Raw genomic sequence first — 23,331 nt, forward strand, 5'->3', positions numbered from 1 at the left:
CAATATACTAATCAGTTGAAGGTTAAGCGAAGTTAAGTAAATTGTTATACTGTCAAGTTAATTGTTACGAAGAGAAACAAAATGTCAACCAAGTTAATCATCGGTAGTTGATTAACATACAATAGTTATGATATATGATTAAAGGTTTTTCTAAATTGACAATTGAGATGAAAATTAACTCACGCAAACCTGATTAACTTTATATACACAATGGGAATCATCATTTAAATCATATGTACATTAAATTGTGATTAAATTTGATTGGCAAGAGTTAACTGAGTTTTCATATGATTTGAGCTTTTGTTACAATTTGTTTCAATGATTTAGAAACAAAAATGTAATCAGAAAATTGTTTCAGACTAATGAGACTTATTGATAATACGAAGAGTGATAATTAATTACTAGTTTTGTTTTTTTCTTCTTAATCAAGTATAATTAAAGGTTTTGGTCTATTTTTATATCGATCATAATTAACTGGTATTCAAATTAAACATGTATAGAAAAAGAAAAGTTAATTTTACCTCAATCAGTTTGAAAGGTTATTTAAATTGTCTAGGAAAAAGTTTACGCAAGATTATGATTAACAACATCAATGGAATGATTTGTTAATTGTTGTCACGATTGATGATTAATTATACTTGATTAATGGATGAAGATGATTAGATGATAAGATGAGAAAGGGTAAAGGGGAGATCGGCTTTTGATCCGGGTCAAAATCTTGGCTCTAAAGGATGAATCTGATTGTAATTAACTGAGAATTAACTGAACTGATTAAAAGAGTGCAATTGCTAGATGGAAATTATAATAATTAAAAACAAAAGAGTAAATTAATTAAATGGTAAAAAAAAGAATAATAAATTTAGAAAAAGTCTAATAACAAGAAATTAAGATTAATCAAAGTAAAGATAAAACCCTGACCAAGGGAAGGGAGAATTCCTATCAAAATTAAGAGATAATAAAGTGAATTAACTGATAAACATAAGAATTGAAAAGTCGCCTTAAGATTTTGACCCTAAAAGAGTAAAAACGAAACCCGAGTTCTTCTTGATTCACTGGATTGCGTTGGTTTTGCCCGGCGTGAGCCGAGCCCTAATTGTCAAATGTTCGGATCGGATGAGGCTGTCCCACCCTTGGAACCCATTCCCGATGATAGGCCTTCATATCCACCGTCATCATCTCCATATCTTCCCGAAGGTGATAAAGTTCTAGATCGAGTTCGAGCAGCACCCATGTCAAGATTATACTAAATAAATGAGAAGAAACAAAAAGAGACAAGAAAACGAAGACAATTAATGTTATTATTTCTCTTTCATAAACTACTATTTAAAATGAAAATTGTCAACGAATAACAATAAACGTAAAGAGACAAAGATGAGGAAGAAAATAACTTTTTCACTTTAAAATGGAACAAAAAAAAATTCTGTCAAAAAGTAAAACTAATAATAGGAAAAGATGAAGGAAAGTATTATGTAAATTATCATCATATTGTTGCATGACATTTGATTGTCAATGATTGCATGATGTTAGTTTTAAATTGGTAAAGGTTATTATTATCACTCTGATTATTATTACATTATGATCACCATTGTTTAAGAGGAAGAGAGTGAGAGAGAGAGAGAGAATGAAGAAAAAAAAATCCATAACAACTTTGATGATAAATGATGAAAGAAAACTATATCATCAACTTTGTCTTCAATATCTTTTACCATTTACCGTTATGTTTACTTTCTCGACCCTTGACCTAGTTCGATGTTTTTAGTTCTAAATCATTCCCTAAATATATTATATCTAATATTTAAACATTGATATGTTTCATGGTTAACACTATAAGTGTATTTATCTATAAATAAATATATTAATAAGATGATCATCATGATGAACATTACAAAACTTAAAAGGTAAATAATGATAACAATGATATCGTAATAATGATGAGGAGGATAAAAGTTTTCAGGATAAAATATTTCATCATAATCATTGATGATTATCAACGATTATGGATTAAGATTGATTTACTTACCTTAGATGCACATCCAAGTGCACTATTAACTGATAAACAAACATAAATCATTAAGTTTTTTGATTCCTTGATCACATTATCAACTTTGGTGAAAGTTGCTGCTTTACCAACGGTTGGTTGTTTAACGGTAAATTGTAATTGTTGCACAAACGTTGGTACTTTATCCAATTGATCAAGTAAATCCTTCTTAGCCAATCCACTAGGAACCTAAGAAATGAGTAAACAAATAAATAAATAATTAGAAACATTGGAAACTGTAAAATGTTCAAATAATTTTCCAATCTTATCGTGGATCATCAAATGTGTAAACAATTAATTTCTTATAAATTACATTGTAGATTGAGAGTATATCATATGTATTATATTTGGTGTAGTTCGGTGATTTACCTGATAAGTAAAATGTCGAACTATCTTGTAGAATTTATTTGCTTCTTCAGCAACAAATTCTGCTTGAGTGAATAAATCCTGAGTTGTTTTCAGTTCACCTTCACCAAAGGTAAATTGATACATAGAAATTGCCATACCCACCATGGCTTTAGCTCTGCGAACCACATCATTATCATCAGATGTTGACCATTTTTCTGGATCAATTTCAACACCATTAGATATAACCTTTAATTCAGATGTTGTTATATGAATTTTATCACCTGAGCCAACCCTTGGTTTACCATTAACAAGAGTTGCTGATGATGATAATGGACCATTAGTTAATTGTGATGTTGACTGTTGTAATTGTTGAGGTTGATGATATTGTTGTTGCAACGATGCTAATTGTTGCTGTTGCTGTTGTTGTTGTTGATGTTGGTGTTGCTGCTGCTGAATGGCTACTTGTGATGAGCAATTAACTGATTTAGGTGAGACTGATGATGACCATTGAACATGATTACTATTGTTATTGAGACAATTGTTATTATTATTGTGCGATTGTAATGATGATGATGTCGTTGTCGTCGTTGTTGTTGCTGTTGTTGTTGTTGATGATGATGATGATGATAATCCTGTTAACGGTGTCATCCTCGTTGAATCATTATAGTAACTCAATGATTCTAATCCACTTGATAAATCCCTTATATCTTTTGAATATTGATGAACATCCGAGTACAATGTTATCCAAAAATCAAGAAATACTTCAAGATTATCCTTGGCAATCCGAGAATTAGGATAATTAGATAAAGTTAAACAGGCATTCAGAATCTGAGTACTGAAAATGTTAACATGAATCTCAGTTGCTTTTGAATAGATTACCAGAGTTTCCGAGGATGAAACATTGTGAAGTAATCGGCAAACCTCATTAACATGATCACAATGTTCATTATAAAGTTTAAAATAATCATTAAGTCTCTCGGTATCACCAGATATTGAATGATTACGTAGATGGTTAATCAAACTTAATTCATCAGTTAATTTGAATAATTCATCAGCTTGATTCAAGGCAGTTCTCCTTAACTATTAATGAAAATCAAAACAAAGAAATAAGATACAAGAAAAGTAATCAATAACATGGAGACAACCCTGATGATCGTTGACAGTTATTACTTATTTTCAAAAGGATGTAGAAAGTTGTTCAGCTAATAGACATTATCATTGATGAAAATTAGTAAATTGTTGTTGTAAATATTATACTGTCAATTTCCAATTTATAAATGATAAAGATTAAAATTTTCAATCAGTTAATTGATTTGGAGGAAAAAAAGTTCTTAATCTACTTGGAAAACAATAATTAAAAATGTTAAAATGTTGATGTTTTGATATCTTTTCCTATGGTTACCTTTTCATATTAAACTACGTTAATTATTATCATGAACTTTTTACGGTTTAGTTAATATAACACAATCAACTGGATTGATTAATGATTAAGTGTCACGTTATTGTTAGTTAACGATAACTAACCTGATATTTAACTTCATTAACGGCTTTAATTGTTTGAACGATGGCTTCCTCTAAATCTTCACTTGGATTTGTTGATCCAGCTTCATCCTGAGATTAATAGTAGTGATAATTAAGAAAAAATTAGTACAATTAATTAAGATTAATGGATTAGGTTTAATAAATTATTGCAATTATAACTTGATGGGCATTAAAATTGTTAGATTTTCAATCAACGATTGTAATGATCGGTAAAGTCAGTTGCTTTTTCCTAGAAAAAAAAAGCAATTTCAATTATTGTAAATTGATTGATTGAGTACTTACGAGGATAATTCCCAGTCTAATTAATTGATTTAGTTCAATTTTAACTTTATCACAGTGGAGTAATATTTTCTCTCGATTATCATGTCGTGTGTATGCAGAATCAGTAAAATGTTGAGTTAATTCAACGAAGTAATCGAAGGCACTTATTAGTCTAACTCGATAAACACCTTTACATAAGGTAACCCGACTCAACTCGACCAATTCCTGTAACAATTAAAGATAAATTGTCTCATTAATTATTTAAATTGATGGTTAATACGCTTATTATAATTTGATTTGTAGGCACATTTAAAGTCAAAGGTATTCTATCTATTAGTATATTGGATAAGTTAATCATGACGGAAGTTAATTGATGCATATTTCAACTTAATGTGTATATTAAATTGTAATAAATAGCATGTTAGTTAATCATTAGACGATATCATGTTAACTACGATTAAGAAAGGGTGGAAAATGAAGTAATTAATGGATAAACTGTCGTAGGAACAAGATAAATGATATCAACGTTTGTTTTTCTTGTTTGCCTCTTTTTTACCTCGAATTGTTTAATTGCATTAAAAGTCGTTGGAATTGGATTAATATTGTCAATTAGACAATTAGATGATGAAGATCCTGATGATGAGGATGGTGGTGGTGAGTGAAGTGATGAATAACGTGAAATATGACCATGTAATCTGGCATGAGATCGTCTTGAATGTCCAGAGGAATCAAATGAATTTGGTATTAGAGTTGGTAAGACTCCATCTTTGATTATCTTATGGATTATGTCAATTGTTTTTCGTATTTCAATCAAAACAGTATCACGATTATCTTTGGCACTTTCACAATCAGGATGACGAAGACAAGCTTTGGCTGATGTTAATAGTAGAATCGTTGATCGATCAATGAATCGACGCGCTGATCCCATTTCTGCTCTTCGTCTTTCATCCTTCAAGGTCTAAACAAGGAGAGAAATGAAAAATGATACATTTTCACAAAGAGGTGAATTAATTGTACCATGAAAAATGATAGAGACAATTGACCCAAAAATCAGTCGATTGTGAAACAAAAAGGTAGAGAAAACAAATCCTCTTCCTCTCTCCAAAACAAAGAAATGACCATAAAAATGACCATTAAATTGTCGAAATTACTCACATTTGAACGATCAGAAATTAGGTGAGCAAGTTCAACCATCTCATAGCCAAATTGACAAAAAGCTTTCACAAATTCAGTGAAATTGGCAACATTTTCCAAGCGATTTAAACTAATTGAAATCTGAATAGGAAATAAAAAAATTAAACCAATATATTAATTTAGTAATCAAGGTTAATTATTTAAAGTGATCAAAATTGTTCAAAGACTGAATTTCAGATCTTTTTTGACTCATTCATGATAATCATGAAAACGGTTACTCTAATTGACTTGAATCTAATCACATTGATTAATTGAATATTCCAATTTTCAAAAAACCTTCAAATGACCTCTAATTACGTTCTGTGCTCAATGAACTTGACCTTTGCATCAAAATTTCGTATTATTTTCGCGATATTCAATTTTCTTATTCTTTTTATATCCTCTTTTCCAATCAATTAGAAACATTGAACTAAATCTTATGGATAAATTTAACAGTCTCATAACAGCTAAAGGGATAATGGTTAGCACTAATTGTTGAATGTTCAAGATAAAGTTAAAATTATTAATCAACAGATAACAATTAAATGTTTACAAAGAGGGCATTTCACCAAATTTCCAACAAGGTTTTGTTGAATAGTTTTTCAGTTTTTTAATACTCAGACCTCCAAATGACCTTGAAACCGTATCTTACTAGAATGACTGGAATGACCTTCATATTGAAATGACAATTGAGTATCGCTCAAACTTCCATAACTCGATTCTGAATACTAAAAAATGAAAAGTTATTCAAGAAAAACTCGTTGGAAACATAGTGAAACGCCCTGTAGAAAGTGTGAGAAAATTTCACAATATGAACGACATAAGGCCAATTAATCACTTCTGCGAAATAAACTTTTTAACCAAACATTGATACGATAAAATGCTAGATTCTCTTATTCTCGTGTATGACTAATTTAGTTTAACATTAACATTAAAATTATCAAAAGCAAATTAAACCAAAAAATAAATCATGGTCAGTGTTACCTCCTTAGAAGTAGTTCATCACGTTTGTGTTTCTCCGTAGATATAGCAAACCTATTTTCAATGAAGAGCAGTGAGCGATTATGGATGTGGAGATAATGACACAAAGAGACATAAATCATTTGAATCTCAAAGGACTAAAAGGGTCATGAAAGGCACCCGTGGCCCAGCCGAACTATTTATTCTACAAGTACGCAAATATACTGCGGCTGAATTGGTCACCTAAGATATAAATTTCTAAGACAATAACTGTTCAACTTTTCAGTGACAAAACCATCAAATGACCTTGAACCCGCACCTTAACAGAATGATCTTGATATTGCAATATGACAATTGAGTATCACTCAAACTTTCATAACTCGAGTCTGAATTCTAAAAAACTAAAAATTTGTTCAAGAAAAACTTGTTGGAAACTTGGTGGAATGCCCTGTAGTAACATCTAACAATGTATTAAATACTTTATTCCTCACATAATTTAATCATGTAATTAAATTAAAAGCACAGAAAATCTAAATCTTACAGAATCTAATTTTCAACTCAAATGACCACATTGAATTAATGGTTCAATCAAACTAAATCAAGAAATTAGATGTGAAAAGTAATCAATATGAATAACAGAATGACACGGGAAAAGTTGGTTACGTCATTAAATGGATAAATTTACCACTAAATCACTTACAATTTTAGGATTAAGTAAACAATTAACTTACTCTGTCTTTAGGTGATAGAAGTTGATTAACTACAACAGCATCAGCAATTAGAAGGACCCGAGTTACAGATGATAAGAGACTCCTAGCTCCACGAAAAAGGCCTCGTTGATCAGAGTAACAACGTGAATTGTAAGCTCCAGAATCAGCAGTTAAATCACATAACTGCTCAAAAATACAACCTAAGCAATTGAGAGACGATTAAGGTAATAGTCACATAAGAAGAGAAAAAAATCAATAATAATCAGCTGATCGTTGGCAAGGCAATTGTTTGTATGTTGATTATCATAGATGATTGTTAATTGCTGATAATTTACGTTACCTGCTGTTCGTACATCTTTACATGAATCAACCATATCAATCTTAATCTCTGGATTATCATCACCAATTGTTTCACCCACCAGAGCAAATCGTTCAATTGATTGATTAATTGATTGTCCAATTCTAACCAGAGCTCGGTGGGTTTTCTCACTTTTGGTTAATTTTTCTCTTCCACCGCTTAACATTTTACTACAGTTCGTATTCCAATACGATAATAATAACTTTCGTAATCAATTGTGCTAACCTGTTAATTAGAAAAGAGAGAAAATATAATTAGATTGATTGGCAGTAAAAGTTTCCATTGATTTTTTGAGAAATCATAAAATCCCATTAATTATCAAAGATAATTGTTTAAAATATTGACCATTTATGAACAATTAGTTGTTTTACTTATAATATAACATAATTAAAATGCTGATAATCAATCAATATCCTTAAAACAGAAATATATTATAACATATACACAATATTCATGTACATTTATATTGTAAGTTAATAACAAGTATGACAGATCATATTGTTGTCGATGACAACAACTCACTAACACCAATCAATTTTCAAATTGTAATTTGATTGATTGACAAACTGATTGACATTGAAAAGAGAAAAACAAAATTGATTAAAAATTAATCAGAAAAACAGAATTCAATCTTGTATCTCAATGGACTCAAGTCATCGTGAATATCGCATTGAAACATACGGTTAATACTAATAGCATTGTAATATATGAAATACTTTAAGAAGAATCAGAAATCAATCAATAAATTAACATGGTAACGATAGAGTAGAAATCAATTGATTAACAATAATAAAACAGAAATAGAGATAAATGTTAATCTAATAACAGAGTAACTCAATTGTGTTAACCTTTCACCTTTTTTTCGTATCTCAATCAGATCTTCAATTGAGTTACTACTTAACCAGAATTTTCGTTGACCTAATTTCCCTCCATGGAAAGTTAGTAAAGAGAGAGAGAGACTAAATCATCTTTATCTTCCTCATCATGGTGATTATCATCATCATCTTAAGATGCTGTCCTCGTCATCATCTTAGATTTTGATGGGCTCACAAGGTGAACTATTTTTTACATCATAAGTTAATTAACAGTTAATGTAAAGATAACCAATTGATGAAATAGTAACAAGAAAATTTGTCAATATGATAAATAACTAATAAATTTCAAGTACAATTAAAGTAACACAATTTAATTGATTTCCTGGTTACCAATGAAAAATTGGCTTCTCAAAGACTTTCAGCAATTTCTGTCTTCAAATCATCACCAACATCATAGCACTTAATACAAATTCAATGGTAACAATTTATTGATTTTACAGATTAAAATAATAATAAAATCTAATAAATTATTAATATTATATTATATATACTCTGTAAGTGAATAGAATCAGGGATTGATATAAATTTATATCTAAATATAATATTACTCATACATAATGATGACCCTGAAAGAATATGAAAATGTATATTGCAAAAGTGAAAAAACATCACCAATAGTTACAATAGTAACTATGAATTCATGATAATCATCATGATTATTGAAGATTAAAGTTTTTCTTTCCATTTACTATGAGTATAGGTAAAAGATATAACAATTTAATAATAAATCAAATTATGAATATGATGATTGATGCAGATATTCAGGATACCTACACACAGAGAGATAGAGACAAGGTAACAACAGATATTGAGGTTATAATGTATTGTTTTTGTTTCCATGCTGAAGATGATCAACTGATTATTATCAAACTTCAATATGATTAACATATTACTCGTATATTCATGAAGACAGTATGATGAGAGAAATGGTAAAAATTTAATTTCCAAATGATTCATCCCATGATATTCAATAGATATTCAATAATCAGTAATTGAATTCTTGATGATAACTTATGGGAATTGCTAGTTAATTTGTTGTTGATGGTTTGTGATTGAGTTGATGGAAACCATTAAGAGATGAACAGTTAATCATTTATCATGTCTAAGAATTGGTTTCACTTGATAAAATTTTGATTAACTTAAGATGAGGTTTGATGATTAACACACACACACACTTAATACACATCCATGGGTAATGAAAAAACTATTTCAATATCAATCAAGGTTATCATTTTAAGATGATAATAATTAGTTTATTATTATTGTCATTTAATTTTCTTGTCATTCCCGAATTTGATTATTGCATCTTGATTATAATTTACAGTTAATTTTCATCTTATTTGAAACGAGATTAAAGTTTATTTAGTTAAATCCATTTTCCATTATTAGGATTATAATTTCAGATTCACGTTTCATGTAAAAAAAACTGATTCATGATGAATGATCAACGAACCAAATAAACTAATATTTTCGTTATAATAAAAGTAATCATTGAACTAATAATAATTGTAATTAACTAGTGATTGTAGTTAATTTTTTCACTCAAGGAATTAAACTTGCACTTCAATTAGGATTATTGCAATTAAAATCTTGGTAGGATTGAAGAAACTCTTGACCAACACAGAATATAAACTCAGTTACTACTCAGGAATAGATAAAATCCAGAATATATAACAAAAAGATTAGATAATAATCTAATTAAAAAGAAATATCAACAATAGAACTATAATAATTACACTACAATTAACAGAAATGTAGGTAAACTCGATTAGGAAAGAATATATTAATGCTGGAATCAACAGAATCAACAAAGAAAAATCATCATAATAATTAAAATAAATACAATTGAATTGAATTAAACTGAGCACATAGAAAGAAAGCAAAAGTCGACGATCTAAGATCTTGAACCTTTAAAATTTTGATTATAAAGTTAATCAACAAAAATTCAATAAGAAAATAACAATGTAAGTCAAACAATTAGGAGACTAAATCAACAGAAATAGATTAGTTGTCAACCTACAGACAAATCAACATTTTCAACAGAAAAATAAAAAAATAAGAGAGAAAGAGAAAGAAAATGATTGTAAGAAAAATGATATTGATGGTAAATTTCCGGTTTCTCTCCGGAAATAGATGATGATCACATTAGTAAAGTAATAATAATGTTACTTAAAATTAATGTTCAATCGATGGGGAAGATGAAAAAATCAACACAGACACCAAACATCAATATATCTTATAATAAACGATAGCAAAGTGATGATGATGAAAATAGCCAATGGTGACAAGAGAGAGAGAGAGAGAGAGAGACAAGATGATGATAAAGATGATATTGGAGATGAGGATGATTAAATAAAGATGATTGAGAAACTTTGATAAGATAAATGATGGTCAATAATGTTAGGGGTCAGTTCATAATTTAATTCATCTCATTTGGTTATCAATACTTATTGTGATTGGAAATGATTGAATCATGTGTTTGACAATCATCTGAATAAAATAAATATTATTAAATTGTAACATTCCAATTACAATTACAATTAAGTTTTGTTTTTCATTCTACACTATTTTGGTTTACTTAATTGTTAAGATTACATGCTTTAGATAATATTTTTAAATTCAATTCTTTTGTAAATTATTTGTTTCCATGGTGATGTTTACAATTTGAACACATAATCACAATACGAGTGTTGGTAAAGAAAAGAAAATCAATTTTAATGATTAAACCAACAATTCAATTGAAATAAGTAAATTGTGCTTATATTATTATAATGAAAACAATTTATTTACAACCCAAGTGATTTAATCAAAGAATTAATTGTAATTATTATGCTATTTATGATTAATATTAATTATCAGATAAGGAGTTGATATTAATCATAGTTAAGGTAAATCACTTGAGTGAATGAAAACAAAATAACTTCCATCATCTCTCATAACAATTGACTTGGAAATTAACCAAAAGTAATCTAAATATTAATAATTGGGTTGAGTGTTAATTCAGTTAATCAAATATCATCAGGATTCAATTGAATTTAATCGAGTAATAAATCAGAAATGTAAAAACAAACGGCAAATATTACCAATCAAATGAACATAATTTTTTTATCTTAACATTTATATTAATGAGTATACTGATTAATATATTAGTTATAGTTAATGAATAAATTAATTAAATTATCAAGCTGAGCATTATGGTTGTAGCATCAATCAGTAACTTTTATCGAGAAAAAAAAAGTTAATAATTGTAAACTGGGAGTGAAACTGGGAGTTAACAATTGCAGTTTAAAATTACATCTACAAGTTTACAATTAACTTAATTGTTGAGGTTAAAAGATGATGAAAATGAAGAAAAATCGATAATTTTCAAGGTAAACAATTAAATTGAATATTGGGAATTTAAATTGCAAGAAATCATTATGATTATTATCATGGTTGGGTTGATATTAATCGTAATGATAACTGATAGTAATGATTATTGTAACAAATTGTTACCAAATTTAACCTAAGATATTTAGATTAATAGTTTTTTAACAATCAAAGTTAATTGTCCATGGTAATAATGTAACCAAATTATCATATAAATTGTGATAAAAGTTTGAATTTTACCAATTTAATTGTGTAATAAAACAACAATGTAACAATTTATTAATAATATGATATTAATAACATTTTGGTCAAATTGAGTTGATTGTAAATTTTTTCTTTGTGATTTATAATCAATGGACATGATGATTGATTAATCATGATCAAGGGAATCAAGTTAATCAGGTTAAATTATAAATGGTTGGTTGAATTGAAAAGATTATTTTGAAAACCTATTGAACCAATTAGGAAATCATTGGTTAACCATTAAATAGCATTGGTTGGGATTCACAATTAAGTTTTAATCATTATCACCATCAGAACGAGATTATTGAATTGTAAATAATTTAAATGATGATTGCAGGTCTTCATTTAAATTATTACAATCAAATTGGAGTTAATCAAAATATTGTCAATAATATTGGTTAATACAGTTAGTAAATCGTTTTTAAAACTATTAATTAAATAATTAAAATTTTAGTCACGGTAAAAATAAATTATTACAATTGTAAATAAAGTTACAATTATAGAGTCTAGAATTGACTGATTTAAAATAGTTCAAGGTAATTGATTATTTTCAGTTTAATTTAAGTGATTTGTATCATCACTTTCAGCTGATTATTGATAATTGAATCCTCTCATTGGGTTGATGGTGATTCTGATCAGATAGGAGTTTGCTGGGATTTGTTTAATTAATTTTAAACAATTGAAATGTGACAGGTTACAACATTAAGTGGTTAATTAATTAACTTTGAATGATTAGTTTTCAAGATCAATTATGAAGTGATTAAACTGTTTCCTCCGTAAACAAAAATAACAACAGAAAAAGGTAAACATGTTAATCATTTAAATGAATGAGATTATATTGTTGAAGATTTTAAATTAACAATTTTCAGGCTTCATTAGAGGTGATTGATTACTTGGAGTTGGTTAGTCAATTGATTGTTGACTTTTAAATCAAACAATCCAAGTTAATTGAATCACCTCTTTTTTTTCAAATACTCTTTGAAACTGTGAGATTTGTAAAGGGAAAATGTTAATTGTAATGATACAACTTGAAATGGTAAAGGATCAATCTAATTGTAGCTAATTCTGTTCAAATTGTAAGGGTTTTGTTTTAACCTAAATGATTTAGTTGAAATTTAATCTATTGATTAATAGATTTACCTGAGGAGAGAGAAAGAGGGAGAGGGTGAGGGAGGGATAGAGGTTGGAATAGGAAAATCTATATTATCTTACCTTTAATTTGTTTGCTTTTCACTATGAGCACAAATCGACTTGAAATTAGAGCAATTAGTTGATGAAATTTTTTGTTAACATTGATGAGTATGAGTTTCAGTAGTAACATGGAAATAGATTTACAAGATTAGAGCCAAAGGTAGAGGTGAAAGGTAAGAGTAAATATCAAGAGATGAGAACGTAAATAGTCAATAGGATTTCCAAAGGTTTATATTGTTTGCCTTTCTTGCTGAGACCAGAATTTTTACCGATTGATTTTCCAGGTAAATTATAAGCAAGTTGATCATCAGCATCATGGAAATGTGACCAGAAGAAGAAGAAGTAAATGTTGATGGTGATGAGAAACCATAGATAAGTCAGTAGGTGGAAGTAAATATTGTGAACCAGGTAGAAAACAACATGGAGACTCTCAAGAAATTAATCTTGTGAGAAAGGGAGGGGATATGATATAAGATATTAAAAGACAATTGAACCGTAGAAAAGGAAAAGGTAACAGTAAATGGTTGATCAAAGATGGCGATCAACTGATTATCGACATCATATTAACACCATCATCCATCAAAAAGGTATAAGTAATTTGAATTTTGTACAACAGCAATTCCATAGAAACATAGGTAACAATATCACCCCTTTAGATGATTAGAATAACAAAACCATAAGAAAAATAATTGAAAGGAGAAAACGTTGACCAGAAGACACTTAGTACAAACACTTAGATCTCTACAAAGAGAAGGAAAGAGAAAAAGAAAAAGATTGTCACATTAATAGAAAAAGAGAAGAAGAGAAAAAATCAAAATGGTTTATAGATTTTGTTATTGTTTCCACCGGATATGTATCACAATTAGAGAATTGATATTAATGTTCTGTTGATATTATTGATGATGATGATATGTAGATGATAAGAGAACAATAAACAACTGTTGTTGATTAGAAAATAAATCTCATGTTCCATTGACACAATCACATAGGAGAAAAAGAGTTAATCGTTGAGAGAGAGAGAGAGAGAGAGAGAGAGAGACAAACTCATGAGAGGTTTTCTGAATCGACTCAGAATTTTTCTTTTCTCTCTCAGGATCAACTGAGATTGTCGATTTTATATTTACCTGGTTCATCCAAAGAGGGCAAAGAGACAAAAACATCCAGGTAAAAGAAAAACCAAAAAAAAGAAGAAGATTAAAACAACAATCTAATCCCAAACGAAAATTAATTCACCAGATTAACCAATCTCTTCTCTAACAATTATCTTTTCCATTGGAACACCAATAGAACAGAAAAAAAAACAATATTCCAACTCTTGAGAAGAGAATAATCGACATTAATTATTCCCTGGAGAAATTAGAAAACAAAAAGACAATTAGTAAAAAAGATCAATTTAATTAGAAACAAATCCAATTAAAAGAGTAAAAATTTGTTCGATAAACAGAATTTAAAAAAATTCTATTGACTGTTGTTCTCACAGAAAATGAGGTGAGAATAGACTTTGTTTACTTACGAAAACAGTTTTTCTCTTGAAATATGTTAACTTAATTGTGATTTTTTCTCCACTTAAATTGTTGATTAATTTTCTTTTAAATTTATTTTATTTTAATTTAACAAGTTTACTTGGATAATATTTAATTTAATTCGTTTTAATTATTTAAATTACCAAAGAAAATGAATTCCAATTAACCAATAGATGGAGCTACAATTTTCTTCCTGATTGAGACCAAGATTTTTGTTCAGGTGAATAAAGTACTTACTATATTTTGTGGACTAATAATCTTTAGTTAATTAGTTTAATTTTTCTTCTTCTAATTAGTTTAATTTGGTTTGGTGTCCGAATAATCCATTTAATCAGTTCACTTTGCTAGTGGATTTGGTTGGAGTCTCTTTTGGTTTTCTTTTCTTTTTAGTGCTTGTTTACTTCGGTCACATTTTCTCTTCAGTGTCTTTCAGTTTTTCTATTTTTTTTCTGTCTCTCTCTCTCTCTCTTACTTTGGTTTCTCTTTTTTTGTCTCTCTCTCTCTTTCTATCTTTTTCGTCATTTCATTAGAAAAACAGAAAAATAATCTAATTTGCTGACTATGAATCGATCGGAAAGTAAAAAATCTAAATCTAAAGTGGCCAAGACAGAATCAAGTGGAGGAAAGAAACGTAAAAGTAGTGATCATCATCACTCATCATCTTCTGTAAAGAAAGAAAAGAAAAAGTCTCACCATCATCATCATCATTCTTCGTCTTCACCACCACCACCATCATCATCGTCATCATCATCATCACCTTTATCTAAGCCTTCAACACCCTCGAAACCTTCTCCAAGCTCTCATCTTCTCTCATCTCTATCAACATTAATACCTCCACCACAATTACCTTCTTCATCTTCATCTTCCTCATCTTCCTCTAGATCTTCTTACTCTTCTTCACCTTCATCATCAACCATCTCAACTGCTTATAACAATAATGTCCAATTCAATAATTTCGCTAAACCCAAATCTGAACCGATTGGTTTTGGTTCAAAGGTAATGACACGATCCAAGGTTTACTCTGGGACAGTTCGTAATGCAACTTATGATGAAATCCCGACTCTGGAAAAATTATGCCTTCAAGTTTTAATGGACAATTATACTAATATAACTCATCTGGGTGACGCTCCATATTGGCTAATTAAACCGGTATTAGAAAAATGTAGCTCCAATCAATTATTCATATTGGAAGATTATAATCCACGATTAACCGAAGATGATGATGAACTTTGGAAATGGCATTGTGAGAAAGAATTTCGAGATTGGAAAAGACAAGAAGATGAAACCTGGAGAGATCTATTTGTCCGAGCCGAACAAGAGAGAAAACGTAAATTAGAACAGATCACCCGAAGTATCGATCTAAAAGAAAAGGCCCGTGGACCAATGCGAAAAACTCAATTAGCCTTCACCGATCCTAAACCACCAAGAAATGTAAAAAGAATTATGGACAAAAAGGACAAGGGATTCGTTAAAGCGACAGCCCCACCAAGTGTATCTTCTAATGCAGCGGGTTCCGCTTCGACTATTACTCCTGCCAAGAAGACCAAAGGTGCACTAATGAAAAACGCCTTAAAAATGATGCAAACTATACGACGACAATATTAGGCAATCCAAATGTACACACCGAAACGGCAAAGGAAAAACAAACACTTCTATTTAATTGGTTTTCTTTTGTGTATATTACAATCAACAACAACTCAATCAAAAAGCAAAATCACCGATTAGAACAAAGAACCGAAAAAAACTTTAACCTAACAAACGATCAAAGCTCAACAATTGAATTACAAGTTTCTAATCCGATTGATCTTTTATTGATAATCTACAATTTAACTTTGGAAGAAATGAAAACAATAACAAACAGAAAACCTTCCAGATCAGTTTAATCAACACAATCAACCCAAATTTTCAAGTTCCATGCTGAAACCTGTACCATCGTATTGTAATTTTGTGCTTCAAAAGTAAATCACCCAAACAAGATTAACAATTGGATTAACCAGAGAGACTCATGGACACATTTAATTGGACATCGTGATATCTTAATTATCTAATTTAATTTGATGGAGATTCTTTTTTTTCCCTACTATTTCCTATTCCTTTTTTTTTCCTCTACTGCCTCTGTCCATTTAATTTCCTCATGAAAAATTATGTTTCAACAATTAGACTTTAATTAAACAAAATGTATTTAACTTTCATCCTTTTGATTTAATTACAAACTTTGGTTTGTAACATGAACAACAATCTAATTAACAATTAACATCTCCTTCCTCCCGTTAAATTTGATTTGTCATTTTCTATGTAAATCTGACCCTGCGAATCATTTATCTCCTATTTTTGCTGTTCCCTTTCACTTTCCTGTAATCAACAATTAACTAATTGTTGAAATGACCCAACAGATAAAATTCTGGTTTAATGGTCAATCCAATAGTTAATATATAAATAATGATTTATATATATAATTGTGAATAAGTTTATTTTGTTTTATTATAATGTGAAAATAATAACCTTAATTAACAACAGAAAATAAAGATTATCCAATTAAAATAGTTAATTACAATTAAGATTATCCATCAAGTGTGTTTATATATATCAAAAATGATTGATAATTTAGAAAATTGAATTTTTCCAAACAATTAGTTTACAATATTTTCACTATTGATTGGTTGATGTTGTTTTGATTGTTGATTGTGACTAATTGTCGAGACTATGATTAAGATGATTAACATTTTGAAATGTGTTATATGATCAAATTGTCACAATTAAATTGTCTTCAAACCTATGGTCATGATGATTGGAATATCAATTGGAAACATTTGATGATTGGTGACAACAATTAAAAGTAATCATTTGATTGCGGAAAGTTGATTAGAGAGAGAGAAAAATAAACATTAATTGTTACAAGATGATTAAATTGTCGAGGATTAAACTTTCATTTTGATTTTGTACTCGAAAAGGCATGAAAACTGTAGCAACAATTAGGAACAACAATTAACAATTAACAATAAGAGCATCTGATGATTGAAAGAGAATTTTTTTCTCAAGGAATTGGATTAAAATCTTTCAATTTGATATCAATTTAATCCGTTGCTGATTATTTGGTCCTTTGATTGTATTGGACAAAAAAGTCCATGGAAATCACTTGTTATCGCCGCAGGCGTTTTAAAATGGGCTCTAGCTAATTCCTTGAACGTTTTACCATCAAGAACAAGGAGAAAACCTTCATTTTCAATTTTCTCATAGAGAACAGCTGATAGAACCACACCTAATCAAGAATATAAATAGAAATTGTAATTAGTTCAATTGTTGACATTTCCATTTAATTAAAACTCTTACCATCATCTTCATCTATCGCCCCAGGCCTCGGGATGAAAACGGGTTCAGACGGAGCGCATCCTTCATCCGACCAGATGATTGTTTGCTTATTACCAACATCACATTTCATCTAGAAAACAAATTACAATGTAAACAATTAGATTAATTATCAAAAACAATCAATTCGCATCATGATTAACGATAAATCATTAATTACGCACCAGTTGAGCCAGAAAATCATCTCGTCGAGTGATTGAGTAAAAGTATCGATATTTTTTACCATTATAATGTCGATAATTAATCTGTGGCATTTCAGCCATGTTTGAACCTGTCGATGATTTAAATTAAAAGGCAACAATTAACTAACATCATCAAAATCATGAGACAATTGTTATCACCGTGTTTACAAATGATTAAAGTGACACAATGACAATTATAATCATTGAATGTGAAACTTGAGTCTGTTGTAGTTTAGTAAAAGTTAATCAACAAATTGTGAAATTCAATCAAAATTTACAGATTAAAATACAAATTCCAAGGTAAAATTGTTAAACACAAAGGGTGAAATTAATTGTTAACAATTAATTTGATTATCAAATAACTTACCAGTAGTTGTTAAAGGTTCGTGAGTAATTTCAATTTCATCTCCATTACGTTTAGCTTTGGCTTTGGAATCTTTCAAAGTGATTAAATTATCAATAGACTATAAGAATTAGAAGCAAAAATGATATATCACAATTAGAATGACAATTAAAGTAAATTAAAGCTAAAATTAACCTCTAATCACCTTATCTGATTTTGAATCAACGTTTAAAGGTAAAACATAGCGACGAGCTTGTGATCTGAGGGATTGGTAATAATTAACTGATTCCTTTTTAGTATCAGCTGATTGTTCACTGATTTTTGAAAGTGTATCAGCAAATAAAGCATTTACAATGGATCCATCTTCGTAACAGCAAATATCACAGACAATGTGATCATCTTCTTGGTATCCATTGATTGTATGAAAGAAAGCAAATGCATCACTGACATAATTAGATGAGATCAGTTTTCCAGTTGATTTGTCAATCACGTTGAAACGAGTCTAATTGGAAGAATGAGAAATTGATAACAATTAAATGAGGAAACAATTAAGGTATGATACATATGTAAGTGTTGACGTTTGGTTACCTTGAACTCTGGTCGCCATTTTAAAGCTTTACAATAAGCTCCGCCGATGAAGTGATTGATCAAAATTGAGGGAATCGATGTGACCAAAGGTTGTTCAATGAAGACGATATAATCTTGAGTAACCAGGAAACTGTGATAATATGAAGGGTACATTTGATTTCGAACTGGAATTGTCGCTAAAAGGGAAGCGGAAGTAAATCCTGATGATACATTTGGATCGATTTTGATTACATTGTAAGTTCCCTTGCCGCTGAAATTTGATCCTAAATTGTAGACGATTCCGTTTGGTTCAATGTGTGGGTGAGCAGTTTGAGTGTTAACGGTTACATATTGGGCCAGGTCAACGCCGTTCATGGTATCGATGGTTTTTGGATCAATTCTATGGAGGAAAGTTGATTCGGTTGAGGCATAAAGTTGATCACCCACCGGGTAGATACTCACTGAATCATTGTCAGTAAATTGTTTGAATGAAAAGTAGCTCATGTACCGTTCGAGTAAATTTTTACACGGATCGGGATAAGCACGAGTACCAAAGTCAGAGACAACGATACGATTTGCTTTTATGTTCCGTTTATAAGCTTCCGATCGGAGAAATTTGTTCCGATAAGTAACATGACCTGAATCAATGGTGAATTGATGAATAAGTGCCAGTCCATCAAATAGATGCCGATATTCATCTGTACCAATTTTCCGTAAACCAGGTCCATTTCGAAGTAGATAACCTTTGACCCAAGATGGAATCGAACCTTAAAAACAATTAGAAAAACGTAATTACCAAAGTAATTAATCAATCCAATCAATCAAATTTATTCACATTTGAAAATATTAGTAATGAAAACTGATCAATAACAATCGGATAATATTGATAATTGATTAACTAACGATTAATTGAGTTTCGATTGTTGAAAAGTTACAAAAAAATTACAATTTGTCAATCGATTTGAATTACAATCAAGTGACAAGGTTTTAACCTGTGGTGAAAAGTTTGGGACTTTTTGATAAAACATTCGTAGAAACCGTAGTATTGAGTGTATTCAACTGAAATTTTATAATCTCATAGCTAATATATAAGAGATAATATTGTATAAATTTCAGGTCATAAAATTTGATAGTATCGCTAATTTTTAAATTGAAGTGCGATGAAAAAAAAATCGACAAAAATATTTTTAAAATTAGATTTTTGAATAACTTTTCGATACATGATCAGATTTTTATGAAAATAGTTTTTTTAGAAGCAGCTCAAAATTTTGTATAAAAATTATGTTGCACTTAATTCTGTCAAGAGATCGAGCGAAGATATTCAGAAAAGAAAGTTCGATTTTTTTGCATTTTGACAAAATCGAATTTTTCTCATTGACAGCCACGTTAAAAGCTCTCATAGACTTAACATGTATTCAATCTCACCGATTTTTTTTCTTCAACTTTGGAACTCAATTTTATCCGAACTAATTGATTAATTGAAATTTTTTCTTTCATCGATAGGTTAGTTAATTAACAATATTTCAAATAAATTTCGAAATTTTACTAGAGTTCGTTCTTAAAATATTACGATTTTAGCAAAAGTTCCCAAACTTTTTCCCCACAGGTTATAATAATTTGTTGAGAGAAAACTGGACCAATTAATTCAGAACAATCTAATTAAATTAAAGGTAATCAAGACAATTAAATTATTTACTAATTGCCAGTTGATTGGGTTGATACAATAATACAAATCAGTCTGGTTAGTAAATGTAATTATCTTAATAGTAATTATAAAGTAATTGTCAACATTGTAATAAAAGTGTTAATATTAATATTATCATTTTGCAATTAACAATAATTAAGTAAATTAATTGGGGAGAGAAAAAGAAAATCAAGTTTTCATTTAATTTGTCCTTTTAATCAATTAAATTAAATTGCTAAAACAAAGATTAAAATTAAATGGCTCAAGTTTCAATAATCTATTGGAAAGAGAGCAATTTAATAACTAATAAGAAAATTGCTTGCAACGATTAAAATTAATCACTAGAGACCATAGAAATGATTGAAATAATTATAATTGATATTATTTCGTAAAGCAATTAAGTGATTGTTAAATAAACACTTAATGTAAAATCAATAATCGTTGATACGAAATCGTGAGTGAATTGGATACAAATGAAATACAAGTAACTCGAAGTGGCAAAGATTAACTTTTAAAGGTAAGATGAGACTAATTTTCTGGGGATTAAGATTAACAATTTAAAGTATAATCAGACTAAATTCACAATTCTGAACAATCATAGAAAGAGATTAGTTAAAGGTCCTTGGTAACACCAGAGAATCCAGAAGATAATGTAAAGAGGTTATTGGTTATTAGGAATGATAGAACTGTCAAAAAATTGGAACTTGTATTATGTAATATCAATGAAACAAACTGAGAAAAGGATAAGAATGAGTGAAAGTTAATTGTAACGAATTCAGTTGAATAGTCACAACAATTTGACAACATGAAAGATTTTGACATAAACAATCAGTCAGAATTATAGTACGATTAATCTTTGGGTGATCTCGAGTGATTAAGAAAAACCAGTAGACAATTAAGACGAGAAGAAGATGAAAATTGTTAATTGTCACTAGAAGTGTTAATGATTAACCATTCAAGAATTGGGAGGAAATGTTTCAATGTAGATTTCAAATTATTAGATTGGAGGTGAGGATTGATCAGGATGGAGATTAATATTAATAATAATCTTAATAATTATTAGAATATAAAATATACGATGAAGAGGAAGATGAGGATGAGAGAGAGATGAGGATGGGAGAGAGATGAGGAGATGTCGAGATTTGTTAATTGTGACAATCACATGACTTACCGATAACTTTGGCATCAACTGGTTCAGAACATTCTTGTTGACAAGATCTTAGGTGTGGTGATCGAGCTTCTTTAAGGTGATGAGCATTTATTGGTTTGGATTGATGATGAAGATTGGAAGATGTTGTTGTTGTTGGAATGACTGTTGCTGGAGAATCCATTGAACCGAATAGTCTGATGGTACAAGGGATGATGGTTCCTCTTCCGAACTGAGAATGGCAAATGATGGAACATCTTGGTGAGATCATTTGGCGGGAGATTATCATCTTCGTGCATTTGTGCAACATCATCATGAGGGAGAAAACGAATCTGTAAACAAAAGGGAGAAAATAAGAAGAAGAGAGAATGAGAGAGAATGATGGAGATTGAGACAGAGACGAAGACAGGATTCGAATAAAAAAACGTGAGTGATAAATGAAATAGTGAAAATCGATACAAACTCCAGTAGATTAAAAGATACATAAATTGACAGAGAATCATATTAGAGAGAGAGAGAGAGAGAGAGAAACCTTATTATAGAATATAAATCAAACCGATGAAATGTTACATTGATTGGAAGGGCGAAGAAATTTTCAAGGAACAATTGATTAGAACGTAACTTACGTTTTTTGTGGAATTAATTAGAAATTAGAATCACAATCAATTTAATTAGTGTGACAATTGATCAATTACCGACTTAAAAAATCAATTAACTTGAAGAGAAAAAAAAACAATAACAATTGATAGAAAATTGATAATCCTGTTTATCTCTGACGTTGGAGTTTCAGTTGAAGCGCTTTTTTCCAATTTAATTAATTTCGTTACGATTTAAATTGAAACTTTGATTCCAATAGTTAATTAAAGTTGATTAACTGTTTAATTTTGTTACAGATTCTTTTCCAAAGGATTTAAACTCCAGGGTAAATTGTAAAGCACCAGGAGCAACGGTAAAGAGTAATTTTTGCTCATCAGGAATTTAATTCCATCTAATTAAATTAATTGTAATTTAATTTCTTCTTCATCTCTTTTATCGTTAGTTAGTTGGTTAATTTAATCACATTTTGATTATATAACCCACTGAGTTGGTGGTGTGACTAATTTTTACTCATGATATTTGTTCATTGGGAAAAGGATTCAGATGATATCGTTAGAATCAAGTTAATTGATTGGGTCACAATTAGATTTTCATGTTTGGTTTTTTAATTACTCTGGAAGAGTATTAGTTGATTGTCAATTTGATTGTAGTTTGACTTACATTTAATATGAAGATCAAGGGTAACAGTTAATGGTTGAAGGAAATTGTATTAATTGTTACAATTAGCACGTTATTTAGATGTTGATTAAATTTGGATAATTTTCTTTTGATTGGTTTACATAAATTATCAGAAAGTTAATCATTGAAATTGCTTTTTGTTAGTTAAATTGAATAATTAGTTATTACGATCAATT

The 23,331-nt window shown here is 29.3% G+C and overlaps 3 protein-coding genes across 11 annotated transcripts; 1 reads left to right on the forward strand and 2 right to left on the reverse strand.

Moving 5' to 3' along the window:
• Window positions 1-831: 831 nt before the first annotated feature.
• On the reverse strand, window positions 832-14,688 carry LOC128397217 (alpha-catulin-like). 8 transcript variants are annotated; one of them, XM_053357905.1, is made up of 12 exons: window positions 14,582-14,688; window positions 14,193-14,415; window positions 13,090-13,809; window positions 7,373-7,615; window positions 7,054-7,232; window positions 5,345-5,464; window positions 4,746-5,147; window positions 4,211-4,414; window positions 3,911-3,997; window positions 2,408-3,466; window positions 2,021-2,227; window positions 832-1,243 (listed from the first exon to the last, which is right to left on the reverse strand). In XM_053357905.1, exons 4-12 carry the CDS (start codon window positions 7,554-7,556, stop codon window positions 1,097-1,099), a joined length of 2,589 nt encoding a protein of 862 aa, XP_053213880.1. In that variant the 5' UTR covers window positions 7,557-7,615; window positions 13,090-13,809; window positions 14,193-14,415; window positions 14,582-14,688; the 3' UTR covers window positions 832-1,096. The 8 variants fall into 8 exon arrangements, with proteins under 8 accessions (XP_053213880.1, XP_053213882.1, XP_053213879.1 ...); XM_053357907.1 differs by lacking the exon at window positions 14,582-14,688 and having other exon boundaries at window positions 13,090-13,127; window positions 13,311-13,809; window positions 14,193-14,495; XM_053357904.1 differs by lacking the exon at window positions 14,582-14,688 and having other exon boundaries at window positions 14,193-14,495.
• Window positions 14,664-16,783, forward strand: LOC128397220 (transcription elongation factor B polypeptide 3-like). Of its 2 annotated transcripts, none has more exons than XM_053357917.1 (2): window positions 14,664-14,811; window positions 15,122-16,783. In XM_053357917.1, the coding sequence occupies exon 2, from the start codon at window positions 15,153-15,155 to the stop codon at window positions 16,194-16,196; it is 1,044 nt and encodes a 347-aa protein (XP_053213892.1). In that variant the 5' UTR covers window positions 14,664-14,811; window positions 15,122-15,152; the 3' UTR covers window positions 16,197-16,783. The 2 variants fall into 2 exon arrangements, with proteins under 2 accessions (XP_053213892.1, XP_053213891.1); XM_053357916.1 differs by having other exon boundaries at window positions 14,670-14,811; window positions 14,888-16,783.
• Window positions 16,784-17,044: 261 nt separating this feature from the next.
• LOC128397218 (carotenoid-cleaving dioxygenase, mitochondrial-like) lies at window positions 17,045-22,661 on the reverse strand. The gene is made up of 8 exons (XM_053357913.1): window positions 22,507-22,661; window positions 21,905-22,212; window positions 19,071-19,816; window positions 18,688-18,984; window positions 18,507-18,603; window positions 18,122-18,228; window positions 17,922-18,030; window positions 17,045-17,850 (listed from the first exon to the last, which is right to left on the reverse strand). Exons 2-8 carry the CDS (start codon window positions 22,194-22,196, stop codon window positions 17,660-17,662), a joined length of 1,839 nt encoding a protein of 612 aa, XP_053213888.1. The 5' UTR covers window positions 22,197-22,212; window positions 22,507-22,661; the 3' UTR covers window positions 17,045-17,659.
• Window positions 22,662-23,331: the final 670 nt, after the last annotated feature.

The sequence above is a fragment of the Panonychus citri genome, unplaced genomic scaffold (assembly GCF_014898815.1).
Source record: "Panonychus citri isolate SS breed McGregor unplaced genomic scaffold, ASM1489881v1 Contig00028, whole genome shotgun sequence".
Classification (NCBI taxonomy): domain Eukaryota; kingdom Metazoa; phylum Arthropoda; class Arachnida; order Trombidiformes; family Tetranychidae; genus Panonychus; species Panonychus citri.

What these genes read in the sequence shown, in the direction of transcription:
- LOC128397217 (XM_053357905.1), bottom strand. Translation starts at nt 7,556, where the DNA reads ATGTTAAGCGGTGGAAGAGAAAAATTAACCAAAAGTGAGAAAACCCAC. An exon ending in TAAAGATGTACGAACAGCAG is followed by an intron (nt 7,233 to 7,372) that starts GTAACGTAAATT and finishes TCAATTGCTTAG; the next exon opens with GTTGTATTTTTGAGCAGTTA. An exon ending in TTCGACATTTTACTTATCAG is followed by an intron (nt 2,228 to 2,407) that starts GTAAATCACCGA and finishes CTCATTTCTTAG; the next exon opens with GTTCCTAGTGGATTGGCTAA.
- LOC128397220 (XM_053357917.1), top strand. Translation starts at nt 15,153, where the DNA reads ATGAATCGATCGGAAAGTAAAAAATCTAAATCTAAAGTGGCCAAGACA.
- LOC128397218 (XM_053357913.1), bottom strand. Translation starts at nt 22,196, where the DNA reads ATGATGATGTTGCACAAATGCACGAAGATGATAATCTCCCGCCAAATG. An exon ending in AGTTGATGCCAAAGTTATCG is followed by an intron (nt 19,817 to 21,904) that starts GTAAGTCATGTG and finishes ATTGTTTTTAAG; the next exon opens with GTTCGATTCCATCTTGGGTC. An exon ending in AATGGCGACCAGAGTTCAAG is followed by an intron (nt 18,985 to 19,070) that starts GTAACCAAACGT and finishes TCTTCCAATTAG; the next exon opens with ACTCGTTTCAACGTGATTGA.